This window comes from Mya arenaria, chromosome 12 (genome assembly GCF_026914265.1).
Source record: "Mya arenaria isolate MELC-2E11 chromosome 12, ASM2691426v1".
In the NCBI taxonomy this organism is placed as follows: Eukaryota; Metazoa; Mollusca; class Bivalvia; order Myida; family Myidae; genus Mya; species Mya arenaria.
This window is the reverse complement of record NC_069133.1, coordinates 16530664-16552319: the sequence shown is the minus strand read 5'-3', so window position 1 is coordinate 16552319 and position 21656 is coordinate 16530664. Positions and strand designations below refer to the sequence as shown.

Genomic DNA, 21656 nt, shown 5'->3' with positions numbered 1-21656 from the left:
CTTAAACCCAGTAGTAAAGCTGACAAGGTAGGCTATTGTGCCGGCTATCCTTAAACCCAATAGTAAAGCTGACAAGGTAGGCTATTGTGCCGGCTATCCTTAAACCCAGTAGTAAAGCTGACAAGGTAGGCTATTGTGCCGGCTATCCTTAAACCCAGTAGTAAAGCTGACAAGGTAGGCTATTGTGCCGGCTATCCTTAAACCCAGTAGTAAAGCTGACAAGGTAGGCTATTGTGCCAGTTATCCTTAAAACTAGCAGTAAAGTTGACATTTTGCACATCATGTTACTTGGAAATTGTACTACCTGGGGTAGCACATGTTTAGGGATAAAGGAATCTCCGGAAAAACAAATAGTATTGGGAGTCTGGATGCGCGGCAATAGGAAATCGCTGCATTTAATTACTTTGAAATCATTAATGTTCTTGGGGCATTTATGTTCGTGGTTTTTCGTGGGTTGGGTGATCCACGAATTCAAGATCCCACGAAACACAGACCAGTGATTCACTTTTTCAATTGCCATGTTATGTACATACTCTAGATTTTCGTTACAGAGGCCGCAGTATACAGGTTAATATACATCTCACTGTATATCTTATTATCATTGTTTTGTTAATATATCATATCTGCCTTTAAAAATAATTAATCAATTATATTGGAGGTTTTGAGCACCCAACGTGACAATGTACAAAACAACGCATTCAATACACTTATTAAACAAAAACATGCGAATAAATATTGAACATCAGCTATCTTTTGGGATTGTTCTCTCAAATATACGCACCTTCTCGGTGTTTTCACAGTTTGCAAAATTCCTAATTGGCATTCAATGGCTTCGCCTATCTGTATTTATGATCAGGGTACATCTTCTGTTATGACCTAAATTTCTAATTAAATCGATAATGGACATGGGTATATGCACTAATTGGCATGTCGTACCACTATAGCAAGTGTCATAAACTGTGCGATGTAGAATACGGAAATCACGGGCCAGCGCGTGGAGATAACGCAGACAATCTAGGACGGTCGCGGTTTCGATTTGTTTTCAAAAATGAAAAACCACGAATTCAAGTACCCACGAAATTGTAACTTTTAGGCAAACCACGAAATTTCATGCCAACAAATATAAATGATTTCACAGTATTGACTAGAATTTCCTATATGTTAGTCTTAAACAATGAAATATAAAGCCCATTCATGATGTGTTTTCCATTTCAGACGGCAATTGCAGCATACATCCGTCTGTTTGAGCCCCTGGTGATTAAAGCCCTGAAACAATACACGGTCACCAGCTCCCTGCCCCTACAACAACAGGTAACAATTAATTTCAAGTTGAAAGCCATGATTTAAGTTTCATGATGTCATTAAATCAATTGGCTCTTTTTGTGTCGTCTTTGCAGACACATAGGGACTACTTTGTCCGACGGTGTTTGACGGGTCTGTGTGGCTACATACTTTGTTCCAGATCATAAAATTTTGAATGACCTGGTGTAGTCTTCAAACTTGGTTTGCACATTGATATCATGGTCAGTAGATGACACCATTTGATTTGGGGTGAAAAGTCAAATGCCTCTTTTGGGGTGAAAAGTCAAAGTCATTGTGACCCTTACTAGACAAATTACAGGCAGTTTCACTTCCACAGCAAATTTCAAACAACTTGGTGTATAGTCTTTAAACAATGGTTTGTACATTGGTCATGGTCAATAGATGACCCTATATATCTTTAGGCTAATAGATCAAAGGTTAAGGTCATGGTGATCTGTACTAGGAAACTATGGTAGCTCCTGACAAAAGAAACATCTGATTTGCGAAATATGCAAAACTGTATTTCTACCCCAGGTACTGGACCTGTTATCCCAGCTTGTCCAACTACGGGTTAACTACTGTCTGCTGGACTCGGACCAGGTCTTCATAGGCTTTGTCATCAAACAGTTTGAGTACATTGAGGAGGGGCAGATCAGGTATGACTCACATGATTAAGACATTCTTATCCATCCCATTGAATTGTTTTGCTCATACATTATTGAAGTTTGGGGCAAATATGGGATGTAACATGTTTGGTCATTTATTCATGACATTACGATTAAGAATGATATAGCTGTTTTTTTATAAGACTATCTTAAATATTAATTTTGTTTGACAATTTGTTTTCACAGGAAATCAGACACTTTGATCCCCAATATTTTCAACTTCCTGGTGATGTTATCGTATGAGAAGTTCCACAGTAAGCCGGTGATCACCATGCCCAAGATTATACAGCTATGTGATGGCATCATGGCAAGTGGCCTTGACCCTACTACTCATGGTAGGTATTTTATAATTTCTGTTGTAATCATTATTACCAGATGTTTGTGAGTTAGAGTGCAGATCATTTCAGCTAAATAAAAAGATAACTGATATATTATCACTTACAATTTGAAATGACACATTCAGGGGTTTTCATGTTGTCTGCGAGGTATGGTGACACATATTTTGCCCAGCATCCAAGTTGTCAGCATCCCACCTTCATTTCTGATCAATTACTTTTTAATTATTATTACAGTCTTCAAACTTGGTATGCATGTTGGTCATGGTCAGTAGGGGACTCTTGTTGGAATCAGTAGGTCAACAGTCATGGCCATTGTGACTTGGGCAGAAATCTTGAAACATTATTACTCACTAAAACTTTACATCCGTGTGTTTACTGTGACGGCGTCACGGCGTGACGGCATCACAATACTGTGGAACTTCTCATACGATAACATCACCAGGAAGTCTGGGCTAACAATGTACTCTGCATAATATACATACATGTGATAGGTTTACAATTAAAACAATATGATAATCCAGTGATCCTGGCCCTGCTGCTAAAAGTACATGACCTGTTCATTTTAGAGGCTCCAACAAGTTGGATATCAGTAAGGAACTAGAAACACAGCGAGAAGTGATTGTGCCCATGCTGCTCTAAAACATTAACATGATGTATTTCCAGCGATACCGGCCCTTCAGCCAATTGTACATGACCTGTTCCTACTACGGGGCTCCAACAAGGCTGACATCAGTAAAGAGTTAGAAACACAGAGAGAAGTGATTGTATCTATGCTGCTCAGGCTCATATCATTCCATCAGGTGAGAATATTGTGTGGTTTCTCTAGGGATAGAAATTTTTCGTTCAAGATGAAATTGTTATGAGTTTGTTGGTCTTAATTTTTCAATAAATTCAGTCATGAACGTGTATTAGTTATTAACATTTTATGAAAATAGGGAAATCATTACGCAGCTGCAAACAAAAATTTGCCTGACCTTTAAATCTTAACCTTTTGACGGAAAGAAGAAACCTAATTTTTTAGGGGCTAAATTGGCTTTACACCGCAACCAAAAACAAGGGTATTCCTCTTTTATGCTTCTAAATTCTGATTCTGCACGGGGCAAGCGGTGGGGTCAAACCATTATGCGGCCTATAGCCGTGGGCAAACCATATAAAACATTATCATAACACCTCTTACTAATTTGATCCACTTTTTAGCTCACCTGTCACATAGTGACAAGGTGAGCTTTTGTGATCACAATTTGTCCGGCGTCCGTCCGGCGTCCGTCCGTAAACTTTTACTTTAAACGAAATCTCCTCATAAACCGCTTAGCCAATTTCATCCAAACTTCACAGGAATGTTCCTTGGGTGGTCCCCTTTGAAAATTGTTCAAAGAATTGAATTCCATGCAGAACTCTGGTTGCCATGGCAATGGAAAGGAAAAACTTTAAAAATCTTCTTCTCCCAAACCACAAGGCTTAGGCCGTTGATATATGGTAGGTAGGATCACCAAATGGTCCTCTACCAAGATTGTTCAAATTATGGCCCTTGGGTCAAAATTGGCCCCGCCCCTGGGGGTCATGGGTTTTCTCTATATGTTTATAGTGAAAACTTAAAAAATCTTCTCCTCTGAACTTACTTGGTCTAGAGCTTAGATATTTGTCATGATTCATCGTCTAGTGGACCTCTACAAAGTTTGTTCAAATTATGGCCTTGGGGTCAAAATTGGCCCCCCCCCGGGGGGTCATTGGTATGCTCTATATGTTTATAGTGAAAACCTTAAAAAATCTTCTCCTCTGAACTTACTTGGACTAGAGCTTAGATATTTGGCATGATTCATCGTCTAGTGGACCTTTACAAAGATTGTTCAAATTATGGCCCTGGGGTCAAAATTGGCTCCGCCCCGGGGGGTTAGGGTATTCTCTATATGTTTGTAGTGAAAACTTCAAAAATCTTCTCCTTTGAACTTACTTGGACTAGAGCTTAGATATTTGGCATGATTCATCGTCAAGTGGACTTCTACAAAGATTGTTCAAATTATGGCCTTGGGGTCAAAATTGGCCCCGCCCCGGGGGGTCATGGGTATACTTGATATGTTTATAGTTAAAACTTCAAAAATCTTCTCCTCTTAACTTACTTGGACTAGAGCTTAGATATTTGGCATGATTCATCGTCTAGTGGACCTCTACAAAGAGTGTTCAAATTATGGCCCTGTGGTCAAAATTGGCCCCGCCCCTGGGTGGTTATGGGTTTTCTCTATATGTTTATATTAAAAAAAATCAAAAATCTCCTCTGAACTTACGTTGCTTAGAGCTTAGATATTTGGCTTGATTCATCGTCTAGTGGACCTCTACAAAGATTGTTCAAATTATGGCCTTGGGGTCAAAATTGGCCCCGCCCAGGGGGGTTAGGGTATTCTCTATATGTTTATAGTTAAAACTTCAAAAATCTTCTCCTCTGAACTTACTTGGACTAGAGCTTAGATATTTGGCATGATTCATCGTCTAGTGGACCTCTACAAAGATTGTTCAAATTATGGCCTTGGGGTCAAAATTGGCCCCACCCCCTTCGGGGGTCATGGGTTTTCTCTATATGTTTATAGTTAAAACTTCAAAAATCTTCTCCTCTGAACTTACTTGGACTAGAGCTTAGATATTTGGCATGATTCATCGTCTAGTGGACCTCTACAAAGATTGTTCAAATTATGGCCTTGGGGTCAAAATTGGCCCCACCCCCTTCGGGGGTCATGGGTTTTCTCTATATGTTTATAGTTAAAACTTCAAAAATCATCTCCTCTGAACTTACGTGGCTTAGAGCTTAGATATTTGGCATGATTCATCGTCTAGTGGACCTCTACAAAGTTTGTTCAAATTATGGCCCTGGGGTCAAAATTGGCCACACCCCGGGGCTGATGGGTTTTCTCTATATGTGTTATAGTGAAAACTTAAAAAATCTTCTCCGAACTCACAAAGACAAGTAACGTCTTAATTTAAACTGGATAACATATTTAGTACACATACCAATTTTCAATATGGGCCACATACAACAATTAATAACAAATATACATATATAGATACACACGTAAAATCAAGTAGTGACAAGAGCTTAGATATTTGGCATGATATATCATCTAGTTGACTTGTACCAATATTGTTCAATCTTTGGCCCTGGGGTCAAAAAATGGCCCCACCCGGGCGGTCATGGGTTTCCTTATATATGTATATGATGAAAACTTATAAAATCTTCTTCTCCGAAACCAAAAGGCGAAGGCCTTAGATATTTGGTATGAAGCATTGTTTATCAGACCACTATTAAGATTGGGCAAACTTTAGCCCTGGGGTCAAAATTGGCCACGCCCCGTGTTCATAGGCTTAGGTTTTCAATATTTTTATATAGTCTTATATAATAAAACTTTAAAAATCCTCTTCTCCAAAATATAAGACCTAGAGCTTTCATATTTGGTATATAGTGTTACCTAGTGGACCTACACCAAAGGTATTCAAATTATTGTCCCGGGGTCAAATTGGCCTTGTTCAGGGGTCATTTGTTTTTACATTGTCTTGTCACTTAAACATCTTTTCCTCTGAAAGTAAAGGTCAGAATGACTCCATACTTGATATGTAGCATCCTTACATGTTCCTCTCTCAACTTTGTTCAAATGGTTTTGTTTGGCCCCTTTTAGGGGTCACCAGAGCAAAAAATAGAAAAACCTTTAAACAACTTGATCTTATTAACTGCTTGATGGATCTTCAAGTCTGAAGCATCCTAGCGTGGGCCTCTGTTAGGTCTTTTCAAATAATTTTGTTTGGCCCCTTTTAAGGGCCACCAGAGCTATAATAAGTAAAAAAAACTGAACATTTTCTTCGCATGAACCCCTTGATAGATCTTCAGCAAATTTGGTTTGAAGTGTCCTTGCATGGACCTCTCTTAAATTTGTTCACATAATTTTGTTTGGCCCGGTTGCCATGGCAACCTAAAGGAAAATGTCAACAATTGGTTATAATCATCTTCTTCTAAACCGCTTTGACAATTTTGATGAAACTTCATAGGAATTATCCTTGGTTGGTGCTTTTTCAAAATTGTTCAAAGAAATTAATTCCATGTAGAACTCTGGTTGACATGGCAACCTAAAGGAAAAGTGTCAACAATTGGTTACAATCATCTTCTTCTCCTAAACCGCTTGGACAATTTTGATGAAACTTCATAGGAATGATCCTTGGTTGGTGCTTTTTCAAAATTGTTCAAAAAAATTAATTCCATGCAGAACTCTGGTTGCCATGGCAACCTGAAGGAAAATATAGGCTGTCGTGTCCGTGCTGTGACTTACTCTTATATGGACAGATTTTAAAATGACTTGCCATATGTTTTCGACATACCAAGACAACGTGTCGTGTGCAAGACCCATGTCCCTATCTCTAAGGTGAAAGATACACTAAGTGTTTATTCACAATGGAATGCTGAATATGAGGACATAAAGAGTGTTGGCTATCATTTAGTATGATTGGGTTTTTTTTCTATGCTCAGAGGCAATTTAATATAACTTGCAATATGTATTTGACACATAAAGGCAAGATCAACTTTTTATGTACTTGTTCATAGATCAATGTCACATTGGGGGGCATTTGTCACATACTTTGACAGCTCTTGTTCAATATTCTTTGAGAAACAAGCTATAGTAATAACAAAGGTTAAACTCTTTTACTCGGGTGAGCGATTTAGGGCCATCATGGCCCTCTTGTTCTCAATTTTAATGTAAAAGTTCAATAAATCTTAAAGCATGCTGTTATGATAATGCCTATACACCACATTGCTTGGTTGCTTTTACATAACCCTTGGTTTCCTTGTACATTTGCAGGCTATCGACATGTTTGTGATTGTGCTGCAGCAGTGTCACAGGGAGAACGAGGATCGCTGGAAGCGTATGTCCAGACAGGTTACTGACACTCTCCTCCCTGCTCTTGCCAAACAACAGGTAAGAGAAAAAACTGAATGCAAAACTGTATTCAATTCTTAAAGTGACACTCTTATTACAAATCAATACATACACATGTTTAACAAGCATAAATTTTTAACTACTTACTAAATAATGCATTTATGGAAAAGATTAAATACTGATAACAAGTTTTAACCGTGTATTTAATAGCTAAAAAAGCAAAAAATATTAAATAATTTGTGAGTGCTTAAAGATTAACTGTGATCTATTATCATTTCATAAGGTAGAAATACTGTGTTTTCTGCACATTTCTTTCAAATTAAACTCAGTATCCTTCTTAAGAACCATTGTTTTCTATATTTATTCTTTTTTGGTATATTAAAACAATTGTATTTATTGTGGAAAATCTTAATTGGGAGTAAGAGAGCATCTTTAAATATATGTATACATATACAAAAAAACAAGGATTGTTCGATGTGGCTGTGCCAGCAGTCCTAACAGATCACAGATAAACTTTCTGCCTTTGCCAAATAACAGATGTAAAAGACTGAATGTAATACTGTATTTGATACTTTTTTATATATAGAAAAAGGATTACTTTAGATCAAAAACACTCATCACAGCCCTGAATTAACAACAGGTAAATGTGCAGTTGGGCATATTTTTGGTCACTATCTAATTTGTACAAAATAAGAAATTATAAGAATAACTATTAAATACACGAGGGTGAGATGGCATAGTTGAATTGTTGTCCCCATCTCACCCATGGGTTGTTTGGTTGAAATAAGTATTAGTTACGTATTAGTAGAATGTTTTACGATTTATGATTTTCAGATAGAGTTGCCAGACCAGGTGGCCCTAGATGCTGTTCACAGGCTGTTTGAGTCTGTGGCCCCAATTGTGTTCAGGCCCGTGGATATTCTACTTAAAACTTTGCTCATGAAACCGCCAAATATTGTAAGTCAAACTTGCAATTTGTATTCTCTTTATTAACTGCCCCATGTAATCATACAGGTTTAAGGATTTTAAATCACAGCACAAAAGAGACTGCTCTTACAAGTATGTTAAAAAGTGTTATTAAATTGCATTGAATTCATTTAAGGCAATTATGATACGTTTGTATGAAATTGTCCTGTAATTTTTAAACTGTTTTGTTGTCGGAGTAAATTATATAATTATGTTTCATTATATCACAAGTGTTTTAAAACCAGAAGAGTTCTGTTTGGATACTATTAAATTGCAATACTCAATATAAAGCAGTCTTGGCATTTCATTTTTTTGTACAAATTTGTTTCTTTTGTTTCCTCTATTTTGTATATCGTTGTCAGAGTGTACTATGTGGCCGGTGTTCTCTGATTGTATGTGATGCTTGTGTTGGGTATTGATCTTTCCTTTGATAGCTTTAGTTTTTCAATACACATAATAATTTAAATATATATTTACAGAGTTCAGTACGCGGCCTAGAGCTGTGGATGTGCCTTGTGTTAGCCATATTGCGAGTGCTCATGGCCCAGACGAAGGAGGAGGTCGTGTTGTCACGGATACACGAGCTCAACCTCCAACTGCAGGTCCTTCGACAGTCTGATGGACAGGGGGAGGGGCAGGCGGGGACCGGGCAGAGGCAGTTGCTGTCGGGACTGAAGACAGAGGAAATTATGGCCAGGTTTAATATAAATAGATTGATATTGTCCAAAGAGAAAGAGCTATTGTGAGATCTTGCACTGGGTCTAAATTTCTCTTCTTGCGATCATAAATCTCCTGAATAACAATGACAAGCAAGTGTATCGGACTGCCTTAGAAATTACCTCTTGAAGCTAAGAACTATTTCTTAGAAAATAATTTGTATTATCTTTATGCAAACATAATTGCTTTTATTTACTTTATGTTTAAACTTGTGTGTTTTTAGGTTCTTCTTGCAAATGATTGGCTGCTGTGTAAGTAAGATCAACCAATCAGAAGTGGGGACAAGGTCATGTGACTTTCTGTGTCAGCAGCTCTCCCATCTACTTATGTACATTACTCACATGTTCCAGTCAGGTAAGTGTGTATATAGATTATAACTAACATTAAGACATGTACAGTGCAAATATGCAAATCGATAAAACAAGGCATTCCATTTCATGAGTTAGAAAATGTCAAAATGTTTTGTATTTATTTTGTTAAAGTGATGTTTTGATCATTTCCACAGTTATTGTGAAAAGTCCAAAAGAATTGAGTGGCCATTTCAAGTTTAAATAAAGTTTATGAAAAGATGTCTGTAAAAAAATAATTAAGATATATTTTTATCCCTTTGAAAAAGATTATTATGATAAATTGATATTATTACTTGTCCAGGGTCATTCCGGCGTGTAGCTACAGCCTCAATTCAGTGTATCCGACAGCCGCCATCCCCATGTTTCTACGGTATCCAGGATATCAACTCCGAGTTCTTGTTGCTAGGCAACAGTCAGCCGACCTTGACCCTCCAGTGGTGCAATGTGCTTATCCTCCTCAACTTTAGTGACCAGGCATTTTGGAGCGAGGTGGTGAAGACGCCCAAGAAATATGTCATGGCTACAAAGTGAGTCGAACTAGACTTCATTTGTGTCTTCTATGGATAAAAAACCCTTCCAATAGGTTTTGTTCATTTAGCATTAGGCAACTTTAAATTAATTACTAGATTTTCAACCACTCCCGGCCACTTTTTTCTTGCCCCCTCTTATTGACTGAAATAGATTGTTGTACTAGTGTCTGTATTTGCGTATCGGTCCGGTATTGTCAGAGAATGGCGTTTATTCATACCTATAGTGTTGATGTATAACATTTCCATGTAAAATAGGAGAATTGTAGCGATGGTGTTCGTGGTTTGTCAAGCATGTATATGGTCCCTTGCAATAAGGCAGAGCATGAACGCATATTTAATTGTGAAAGGGTGATCTAGAAAAATAAGAATGAAATGCCCCGCCTTCATTTAAAAAAAATGGATGAAAATTTTGCAGTTATTTTATATTGGCCTATTGTTTGTGTTTCTGCAAAATGCCTTGATGTTTAAGGGAGCAGAATATTCAAATAAATATTTTTAACAATCAGTATGAGCAATTGTTAAGGGGCCGATTTATTTAATTTTGAGATTATTTTAATATTGGCTAAAGTTCACAAGAAAATATAACACTAAGAAAATTTCAGTGCAAGACTAAGATCTTTAATGAAACGGGAACCAGAACTTTGATGATCAACACCTTCAATGTTTATTTAGTTTATATGTAAAATGTTTTATTATGTATTGAAATACAACAAGTATAGCTTAAACAGATGTCTAAACTCTTGTTAAAAATACTACAGATCACAAATGTATCCCTGAAACTTCCAGAGAAGTCAAGACAAGTTAACAATTATGAAGTTAACAACATTGTTATCTTTAAAGCTGCACTCTCACAGATTGAACGTTTTGACAACTTTTTTTATTTTTTGTCTTGAAACGAGCCATTTTTTGCAAAAATGCATGGAAACCAGTTATATAAGACTGCTGACAAAAAATAGATCGCAGGTTTTTATATTTAAGTTAAAAAATTGATGTTTTATGCAGTTTTCTTAAACCGTAAGTAACAGTCCCTTTCGAACTGAAATATAAAAATCTGCGATCCGATCTTTTGTCAGCAATCTTTTATCACTGGTTTGCAGATATTTATGCAAAAATTTGCTCTTTTTAAGACAAAAAATAATAAAGTTGTAAAAACAGTAAATCTGTGAGAGTGCAGCTTTAAAAGTATTATGAACAATTTGCCCACTGTGTTCAAAATGTTTGGAAATTTCTTACCCATTGAATGTCTACATCTTTACAGTGATGCTGAAAGAGAGGCTGCAACAAACAGAGATGTTGCTGCGGCAACCAAAGTACAACATCGCTGTAATGACGAGATACTGCGACGAGGGGGATTAATTCTGTTCTGTGATTATGCTGTAAGATTATAGAAAAGTATTTCTGTTTGTTACTTTAAATCACAAGGTGATCAACCATTATCACGAGATGATCAAGCATTATCATGAGGTGCTCAACCATTATCATGAGGTGATCGACCATTATCACAAGGTGATCGACCATTATCACAAGGTGATCGACCATTATGTATGCGGTGATCAAGCATTATGCATGAAGTTATTGAGCAATACAAATAAATCTGACTTAGATTGAGATTCGATAAAAATCAACAATCTTGTTAGTCTTCAGACATTAACATTTAAAGGAGATACTATTTTTACATGTAAAGAACATGGATACTCAGAAAGTAATTCAATGTTCATGCTGTTTACCTCAATTATTTTACACCGTTATAAGAGTATCTTCCTGAAAGCATTTGATTGTCTTCAGAATCTTAATACACTTTGAAACATGGTATTTTGGGAGTATTTAGAAACCAGTTTAATTTTTATCTTGCAATTTCTTAGTTCCACTAGTATATATTGTTAAGTTTGGCTGTAGGGTGAAGAAAAAATAGCATTGAATTATTTTTAGCTCATTGCACTTATTACTATTCGTTAACATATAGTAAATGTGTAATCATCCTTAGCTGCACTCTCACAGATTTACAGGTTTGACAACTTTTTTATTTTTTGTCTTGGAACGAGCCGATTTTTGCGAAAATGCATGGAAACCAGTTATTTAAGAATGCTGACAAAATATTAGATCGCAGATTTTTATATTCAAGTTCAAAAACTGATGTTTTAAGCATTTTTCTTAAACCGTTAGTAACGGTTAAAGCCATAAAACATTAATTTTCCTACGGAATGAAAATCTGCGATCCGATCTTTTGTCAGCAATGTTATGTCATTGGTTTGCAGATATTTACGCAAAAATTTGCTCTATCCAAGACAAAAAATAAAAAAGTTGTCAAAACTGTAAATCTGTGAGAGTGCAGCTTTAAAAGTGAGTGGACCTATATTTTGTGCTTCATTTCAGTGTGAAAACCTGAATGACTCTGAGCACCTGACATGGGTGCTTATCAACCATGTACGAGACCTGATAGATCTCTCCCTGGAGGAACCTGTACAGGACTTTATCAGGTGGGTACACAGGGAATCAGGGCCTCATTATCATGCAGGACCCTGTGACAAAAGTGAAGCTTCAAACTTCTTGAGATATAACTGCATGTCTTTTATACCTACTAATTAATTATGCATAATGATTTATAAATCAAATAAATGTTTTATTGTCTTAATTTTTCATACAGTCAAAACTCATTATGTTGAAGTCCTTGGGACCTCAGGAAAACATTGAGATAACGAAGAATCGATATAACCAAAATACAAAGCATGTCAAACTGAACCCAAATTATTTGAAAAAAATCGACATAACTGAAATATCGAGATAACAGAGTTTGATATAGCAAGTTTGGACTGTATATATTCAATTCATTAATACTTAAAAAATGTATTAATCGATTAACCTGTATTCCTTTCCAGTGCAATACACCGGAACTCCGCAGCCAGCAGCCTGTTTATTCAGGCAATACACACTCGCTGGGAGGATGTGAAAAATCCCGCCCTAGTCATGAAAACCCTGAAGTGCTTGGATGCTGTGCACTTCTCACAGAGTGGGGCTCTCCTTACTCTGCTTATTGACAGGTGATTTAAGAAATGACATGATTATTTAGTTGATGATTATTTAGTTGGATTCTTCTTACATTTGGCCTCTCCTCAAAATGATTACAATCAAAAGACTTTCAATGCACCAAGTTATACAGTTCATAATCAGTGATAATGACTTTCTTCAATTTTGATACACACACGACCAGATTCTCGCATACGATTGTGCAAAGAAGAATTATTAATATAGTGGTGTAACAAACTTGTTTCACAATTGTAGTAAAATAAATTATTTTAAAATAAATATCGTTTTTAAAAAGTGTATACAATTATCTGTGTTCTTTAGGTTCCTGAACACCCACCATCTGTCAGTGTCGAGGGCGTGTGACAGTATTGCCTGTCGCCGGGTAGAGATGCTGCTGGCCGAATCACCCCAGGTCAGTTGATCAACAGTTTCATGTACAGTATGAAGATTTTAATGTAATGCCTGCTCATCATATTTTAGCTTGTCAGTGCAATGATTAAACAAGAAAAATGGTAGAGATGTGGGCGTTGCTATGGCATTGTTGTTGTGTCATCCTGTTCTTTTCTGAGTTTGAAAAACTTCATTGGCAGCATAATTAGGTTTCACATCATGGTATGTCTAGTAATATTATTGCACATAATATTAGCAGTGATCTAAAGATTGTAAGTTCATCTTTGAGACAGCTTTCGCCATTTTCTGTCAGGTTTCTCACATATTGGTGTTTGTTAAAAATGGCAGCAGCTGTCTCCCAGATGACCTTGACATTTAAGATTTTTAGGCAAAGCTGAAGGTTCACAAGGAGGCATTCTTAATGAACTACTTCAATTCTAGCTGCCTTTAGATGACCTTTGAATGCTGTTGACCTTTATGCAGACCCCTGGACCCCCTCAATCCTAAATTTTATAGTATATTTGTTGTTTATTACAAATTACACTCTCTATATTTAATTATCAGGAGCGGGTCCAGCAGCTGCCTTTGGATGACCTTGACAATATTTAGACCTTCAGGCAAAGCTGTAGGTTAACAAGGAGGCACTCTTAATGAACTACTTCAATTCTAGCTACCCGTAGATGACCTTCGCATGATATTGACCATCATGCAGACTTCACTATCTATATTAAATTAATTTAATTATCGGGAGCGGTCAAGCAGCTGCCCTTCCATGACCTTGACAAGTTTTTTACCATCATGCAGACTCATAGACTCACTCAATACCTCACGTTTATGATATATTTGTTGTTTATAACAAATTCACTATCTATATTTAATTATCAGGAGCGTGTTCAGCAGCTTCCCCTGGATGACCTTGACAAGCTGTTGACCTTCATGCAGACCCATGGGCTCACAAGGAAGCACACCCGTCTCCTCTCCCTGTTGGGCAAATTTAGGGACTCCATTGCCGACAACACATCGTCACCCATGGGGCCCAGTAACTCGGAACTGCAGGCCTTCAGTGCAGATCTGATAATGAGTAAGGTAAGTGTCATTTGTTTATGCTTTTAGTTCAAGATATGCCAAGTAAAGCCTTGTAAAGCCTAAAAAAATACATTTGTTTAAAGGTTTCCTGACCCTACTTACAATATAAGAACCGACCCTACAGTTTTTATAGTTGGTAAAGAAAAAAATTGTTTTTTTTAAATCTTAATACAGAAGATCTCTTTAACACCATTCTCCAATGATGACAAGAACTTTTTTACATAATGCCTAAGCCTACCTAACTGTTTTTGAAAAGGATGTTACCCTAACCAAACCGTTATTTTTTTGGCCTAACTAGTCACTAGTGAATTAAATAGAGTTGAGTAAAAAATAATAATATGAGAAAAAAAATTGGGATACTATTATGTTCTTGCAAATAAATTGTTGTGCCCTTTGAATCCAGACCAAAATCAATGTTTCATTGTAAATGCTTAATTTTTTTAAATTTCTGTATTAAATGGATTATGTCTAGTTTAGAAATTAATTAATCATCCATTGATTCAGACAAACTTAATATCATCCCGTGAACAAATTGAAATGAATACATTTCAAATGTTCAACACATTGGTATAATGTATTCAGGAGAGCTATATGCGGCTGGTTCAATGCCAATGTTTCCGGTCCACCGTGAACGCCTCCCAGTGTGCCAAGCTCCTGCAGAATCTTGGCTATGCTGACATGCTGGCTGTGCTCATGACTAAGGTATGTTTTTGCATTGAATATGCATTTGGAGACTTTAAAAATGCAATACATATTCTTCAAACAATATTTTTGATAAACGTGCATGAAAATATTGCAAAAAATCATACAGTTGAAACCGCTTGGCTCAATATCGCTTGGCTCAATTTTCTCGTTGGCTGAAACTGGATGTAAACGACCAATTTATTTTTACTTTTTGTAAGCATTCCCACTTGGCTATATTTGCAAGGCTTTAAGTATTTTGGCAGGTCCCTGGGATATCAAGCCAATAGGTTTCGACTGTATGTTTGACTTATTCAATACTTTATCAAACTGTTAAAGCTGCACTCTCACAGATTTACCGTTTTGACAGCTTTTTTATTTTTATGCCCCTGAAGGTGGGCATATTAAAATCGCACCGTCCGTCCGTCCGTCCGGGTCTGTAACTTTACCTTGTATGGACAGATTTTAAAATAACTTGCCACATGTGTTCCACATACCAAGACGACGTGTGGCGTGCAAGACCCGTGTCTCTACCTCAAAGGTCAAGGTCACACTTAGTGTTTATTCACAATGGAGTGCTGCATATAAGGACATAGAGTATAGGTTGTCGTGTCCGGGCTGTAACTTTCTCTTGTATGGACAGATTTTAAAATAACGTGCCACATGTGTACCACATACCAAGACGATGTGTCGCGTGCAAGACCCGTGACCCTACCTCAAAGGTCAAGGTCACACTTAGTGTTTATTCACAATGGAGTGCTGCATATAAGGATATAGAGTATAGGTTGTCGTGTCCGGGCTGTAACTTTCCCTCGTATGGACAGATTTTAAAATAACTTGCTACATGTGTTCCACATACCAAGACGACGTGTCGCGGGCAAGACCCGTGTCCCTAGCTCTAAGGTGAAAGATACACTTAGTGTTTATTCACAATGGAGTGCTGCATATAAGGACATAGAGTATAGGTTGTCGTGTCCGGGCTGTAACTTTCTCTTGTATGGACAGATTTTAAAATAACGTGCCACATGTGTTCCACATACCAAGACGACGTGTCGCTTGCAAGACCTGTGTCCCTACCTCAAAGGTCAAGGTCACACTAAGTGTTTATTCACAATGGAGTGCTGCATATAAGGACATAGAGTATAGTTTGTCATATCCGGGCTGTAACTTTCCCTTGTATGGACAGATTTTAAAACAACTTGCCAAATGTGTTCCACATACCAAGACGACATGTTGCGTGCAATACTGTGTCCCTACCTCAAAGGTCAAGGTCACACTTAGTGTTTATTCACAATGGAGTGTTGCGTATAAGGACATAGAGTATAGGTTGTCGTGTCTGGGCTGTAACTTTCTCTTGTATGGACAGATTTTAAAATAACTTGCCACATGTGTTCCACATACCAAGACGACGTGTTGTGTGCAAGACCCGTGTCTCTACCTCAAAGGTCAAGGTCACACATAGTGTTTATTCACAATGGAATGCTGCATATAAGGACATAGAGTAAAGGTTGTCGTGTCCGGGCTGTAACTTTCCCTTGTATGGACAGATTTTAAAATAACTTGCCACATGTGTTCCACATACCAAGACGACGTGTCGCGTGCAAGACCCGTGTCCCTACCTCAAAGGTCAAGGTCACACTTAGTGTTTATTCACAATGGAGTGCTGCATACAAGGACATAGAGTATAGGTTGTCGTGTCCGGGCTGTAACTTTCCCTTGTAAGGACAGATTTTAAAATAACTTGCTACATGTGTTCCACATACGAAGACGACGTGTCCTGTGCAAGACCCATGTCCCTAGCTCTAAGGTGAAAGATACACTAAGTGTTTATTCACAAGGGAATTCTGTTTTTATTTTATGTTCAGAGTAAATTTAAAATAACTTGCCATATGTATTTGACACATAAAGGCAAGATCAACTTTTCATGTACTGACCTTGTTCGTAGGTCAATGTCACATTCGGGGGCATTCGTCACATACTGTAACAGCTCTTGTTTTGTCTTGGAACGAGCCAGGTTTTGCGAAAATCCATGGAAACCAATTATATAAGACTGCTGACATAAAAGAAGATCGCAGAGTTTTATATTTTAGTTCAAAAATTGATGTTTTATGCATTTTTCTTAAACCGTTAGTAACGGTTTAAGCCATAAAATATTAAATTTGGAATGGAGTATGAAAATCTCCAATCTGATCTTTTGTCAACAGTCTTTCATCACTGGTTTGCAGATATAGTACACTCAACGAGTTAGACCCACTTTCCTCGCTCACTTCGAGGGATAAAGTCGATGATCACGGGTTTCCTCCGCGGGTAAAACTGTTTCCCTCGCTAAAATCCCCCCCGAGTTCCTCCGAGTGGCTGGCTTACCGCTGAGTATAATATGAACGATAGCATTGAGAATCGTCCGATTTTATGATCCCGCGGCGGAACTCCCGAGTCTAATCAGATAAGCAAGAAATCTTTCTTGTTTAGAAGTTATTTCTTTTTATGCTTATGCACATTGTTAAGCGTAAAAGATTCTTACATGTACCAACGTTTAATTTGTATTTATGTCTGTAAATGCCAATTGAATATTGTCTTGAATTATAAACATTGAATCATTAAAGTATATTCACTATTAAGTAATTGCATCATAAAGCAGCCGACTATTTACACGATTCTGAACCATGACCTCTGACGTCAAGCGCGTGATCAATACAATGTAGAATATACTATTTATTATTGGTGGTTAAAAATAGCTATGACTTTTAATGGAATTTTCCACAGAAAACGGGGCAAGAAGGTCTCAAAACCATGCGCTGTTAACTTTGTTTGACCTCCTGATTTTCCGAAAATGTGTAACCTAGAATTTCTCGGAAGAAATGTGTTTATCAGTTATTAGCAAAAACACGTTTATAAGATGCATGTGCAACTAGTGAAATACGACTGCATTCTTGTGGTAAGCTAATTTCATGCAAAATTGGCAGAGGAAAAAGAATAATAACAATTTACTGGAGCCGTCGTTATCTGTTGGAAAACGCAGGAAAAACGAGGAACGCAAGTTCGTTATTCTTCGGTCGACTGATCACCCTCCGAGGGCCTTAAATTCAAACTCCGAGGAACGCGGACAGTCGATTAAATCATTATACCCCCACAAACGAAGTTTGAAGGGGTATATAGGAGTGAGCTTGTGGGTCTGTCGGTCGGTCTGTCGGTTGTCATGGTTTCGGGACGATAACTCATGAAAGGCTAGACAGATTTGAAAAAATTTTGGTGCACAGCTGTAACATCAAAAGATACAGGTCAAGTTCGATATTGGGGCTGGTGGGCCCAAGGTCAAGGTCACTGTTACTAAAAATAGAAAAACGGTTTCCGGACGATAACTCATGAGAGGCTTGACAGATTTGAACAATTTTGGTACACAGGTGTAACATCAGAAGATACAGGTCAAGTTCGATATTGGGGCTGGTGGGGCCAAGGTCAAGGTCACTGTTACTAAAAATAGAAAAACGGTTTCCGGAAGATAACTCATGAAAGGCTAGACAGATTTGAACAATTTTTGGTACACAGGTATAACATCAGAAGATACAGGTCAAGTTCGATATTGGGGCTGGTGGGGCCAAGGTCAAGGTCACTGTTACTAAAAATAAAAAAACGGTTTCCGGACGATAACTCATGAAAGGCTAGACAGATTTGAACAATTTTTGGTACACAGGTGTAACATCAGAAGATACAGGTCAAGTTCGATATTGGGGCTGATGGGGCCATGGTCAAGGTCACTGTTACTAAAAATAGAAAAACGGTTTCCGGACGATAACTCATGAAAGGCTTGACAGATTTGAACAATTTTTGGTACACAGGTGTAACATCAGAAGATACAGTTTGGTACACAGGTATAACATCAGAAGATACAGGTCAAGTTCGATATTGGGGCTGGTGGGGCCAAGGTCAAGGTCACTGTTACTAAAAATAGAAAAACGGTTTCTGGACGATAAATCATGAAAGGCTTGACAGATTTGAACAATTTTTGGTACACAGGTGTTACATCAGAAGATACAGTTCAAGTTCAATATTGGGGCTGGTGGGGCCAAAGTCAAGGTCACTGTTACTAAAAATAGAAAAACGGTTTCCGGACGATAAATCATGAAAGGCTTGACAGATTTGAACAATTTTTGGTACACAGGTGTAACATCAGAAGATACAGGTCAAGTTCGATATTGGGGCTGGTGGGGCCAAGGTAAAGGTCACTGTTACTAAAAATAGAAAAACGGTTTCCGGACGATAACTCATGAAAGGCTAGACAGATTTGAATAATTTTTGGTACACAGGTGTACCATCAGAAGATACAGGTCAAGTTCGATATTGGGGCTGGTGGGCCCAAGGTCAAGGTCACTGTTACTAAAAATAGAAAAACGGTTTCCGGACGATAACTCATGAAAGGCTAGTTTTTCTTGTCAGCAGTGTAACTTCTAAATTACTCAACAGATTTAAATAAAACAAATAAAAGAAGATGCAGTGTGCAGTAACCTTGGAGTTATGGCCTCTTTTCAAAGGAATGGTTTGCCATTCCTGTGTCCAGGCGGCATTTGGGGGTATTCGTCACTCCTGTGACAGCTCTAGTTGTGTTGGCCGCGATCGCAAAAATCGGCGGATGGAAACGGAAAGTGGGTCTAACTCGTTGAGTGTACTGTATTTCAAGATAATTCCAAGACAAATAATAAAAAAGTTGGAAAAACGGGAAATCTGTGAGAGTGCAGCTTTAAGAAGCGTTGGAAGTCTGTTTGTATGAATTTCAACAAATGGATATTGTATTAATTTCAACCAATTGATGTTTTTAGTTTAATATAATGATTGAAATTTCGATTTCAGGAGTTTAATCTTACCATATTGGAGGAGTGTATTCAGCTGGGAACCAAACGCTCACTTCATCAGTACAGCCGGGAATCAGAGGCCCCAGCTACAGGGAACCAGCAAGTCGAGTGGACACTTGATCCACTGTTTCAAGCTTCTCAGCTGACACTGATGAGGCATATTAGTAATTTGATCAATTTATTACCAGTTCCGCACGAGATATTGAACTTCTCGGACCTTCGTGAACAAAGGACTTCAAAATATGTAGAAAAAATAGAAGATTTCTTTTCCGAACCCAGCTCTGTGGAAGTAGTGTTTAGTCTGACTTCGTCATTGTTGCAATATCTTGTATCACTGTCTGTGTTACCATGGAAACCAAAGGTGCCGTCAGAATCTCAGAGGGATATTTGCAGATTTTCTACCTTCTGTTTAGAGGTAGGTGAATTTGTTATCTTTTTTAATGATAATGCAAATTATTGAAAAACAAAAATAGTGAGCTTATCTTAATCCTGTAATAAGAGACTTAAGTTTCGAGAAATTAGGGCCTGGTGTCTTTGTTGCCAGCATCATTGTTTAATATGCAAAACCTTCAACCTAATCCATAACTCAATTTTTGTTCAATATATTGAAAGAAAACTATGTACCTTAATTGCCAGAGAAAAACCATACATGTATAGCAAGGCCAATAATTTTAAATTCAATAATTGTTCAGTAATGCCCCTTTTTCATAAAAGACAACGAATGAAAAATGGGGCTCTAGTTTTGCTTCAAGTAATATATTTCATTTTAAATCAAAGTATGGATGATTGATTATAATAAGCTTCAACTGGATTGAGGATTATTTTGCAGCCCATTTATGTTTTCCTATGCTGAATTCAAAATAATTTTGTTTAAAATACTTTTACTGTATTGTTTGTTGAATAAGTCCTGCATCAAATTTGAATAATAAAAAAAATGACAGTTTTTTTATTACCAAAGGGTAGTTCTTTAGGCAATGATAGCCACAATCATAAATCAATTTTGAATTTGTTACCATGTGATTTTTATTTATTTTATTCCAGTGTATAGGCTGGTTGCTAAGCAACCACAGCATGCCCACCGGAGAACATTTGGCAACCAGTCTACAGTGTGTGAGTGCAGTCCTGCAGAATAGTGAACTCTGCATTTTGATTGGTCAGAAAGATCATGTGACCCTTGTGTGCTCAATTACAAGTGCTGTACACCTAGTTGTGTCATCCTGTAAGTAAGCCATATCAATATCCAATGTTTTTTGTTTTAATAGTAGTTGTCTGTTTTTAGAAATCAGAAGTCGTCGTATTGTCATAGCCTTAGCATCGCTATTGTCATTGTCATACAAAGACTTCAACCTTACCATAACTCAAAGACCTTTCAAGATATTCAAATGCAGGGCTTTTTCAGTCCATTTTGGGAAAAAGATTCTAGACAAATTCGGAATTTCGCATTGTAAAATTAACTGATTTTGGAAGTAATTTCAAGCCTTTTTTGTCATTTTGGGATAAAGTACCTTCAAAAATTGAGTTGAATAAAAATCATCAACAAAATCATCATTATGGGCAACATTTCTCTGTGATATAAGTGTATTTAACCATGAATGTCACCCAAAAAGTGCTGAACATTACAATTATAATGGTAAAGTAACAATTGTTCCAAAAGTATTATGAATTGTTCCTGCACTAAAACCCCGACTAAGGGGCAAGGTGTAAGTTGAGAAGCCAGAGTTTTCGTAACAGTGATTTCATCCTATTTTGGATTTTTTTCTTCAAATTAGGAAAAAATGTACATATTTGGCATTGGGAATGTGTCAGATATTCTCACCCATGAGATGTGCAGAAAAAGGCCTGATCAA

General features: G+C 37.4%; 1 protein-coding gene across 5 annotated transcripts in view; it reads left to right on the top strand.

Moving 5' to 3' along the window:
• Nucleotides 1-21656, top strand: part of LOC128211133 (huntingtin-like) — a 65410-nt gene that overhangs the window by 20904 nt on the left and 22850 nt on the right. For all 5 annotated transcript variants that reach the window (XM_052915562.1, XM_052915559.1, XM_052915561.1 and 2 more), the window contains exons 24-40: nucleotides 1216-1311; nucleotides 1837-1958; nucleotides 2154-2302; nucleotides 2969-3105; nucleotides 7141-7257; nucleotides 8053-8175; nucleotides 8664-8881; nucleotides 9125-9255; nucleotides 9553-9778; nucleotides 11040-11157; nucleotides 12155-12258; nucleotides 12658-12819; nucleotides 13127-13217; nucleotides 14081-14281; nucleotides 14864-14983; nucleotides 19808-20224; nucleotides 20851-21028. In XM_052915562.1, coding sequence (XP_052771522.1) covers nucleotides 1216-1311; nucleotides 1837-1958; nucleotides 2154-2302; nucleotides 2969-3105; nucleotides 7141-7257; nucleotides 8053-8175; nucleotides 8664-8881; nucleotides 9125-9255; nucleotides 9553-9778; nucleotides 11040-11157; nucleotides 12155-12258; nucleotides 12658-12819; nucleotides 13127-13217; nucleotides 14081-14281; nucleotides 14864-14983; nucleotides 19808-20224; nucleotides 20851-21028 — 2710 coding nt within the window. The remainder of the gene's footprint in view (nucleotides 1-1215; nucleotides 1312-1836; nucleotides 1959-2153; nucleotides 2303-2968; nucleotides 3106-7140; nucleotides 7258-8052; nucleotides 8176-8663; nucleotides 8882-9124; nucleotides 9256-9552; nucleotides 9779-11039; nucleotides 11158-12154; nucleotides 12259-12657; nucleotides 12820-13126; nucleotides 13218-14080; nucleotides 14282-14863; nucleotides 14984-19807; nucleotides 20225-20850; nucleotides 21029-21656) is intronic.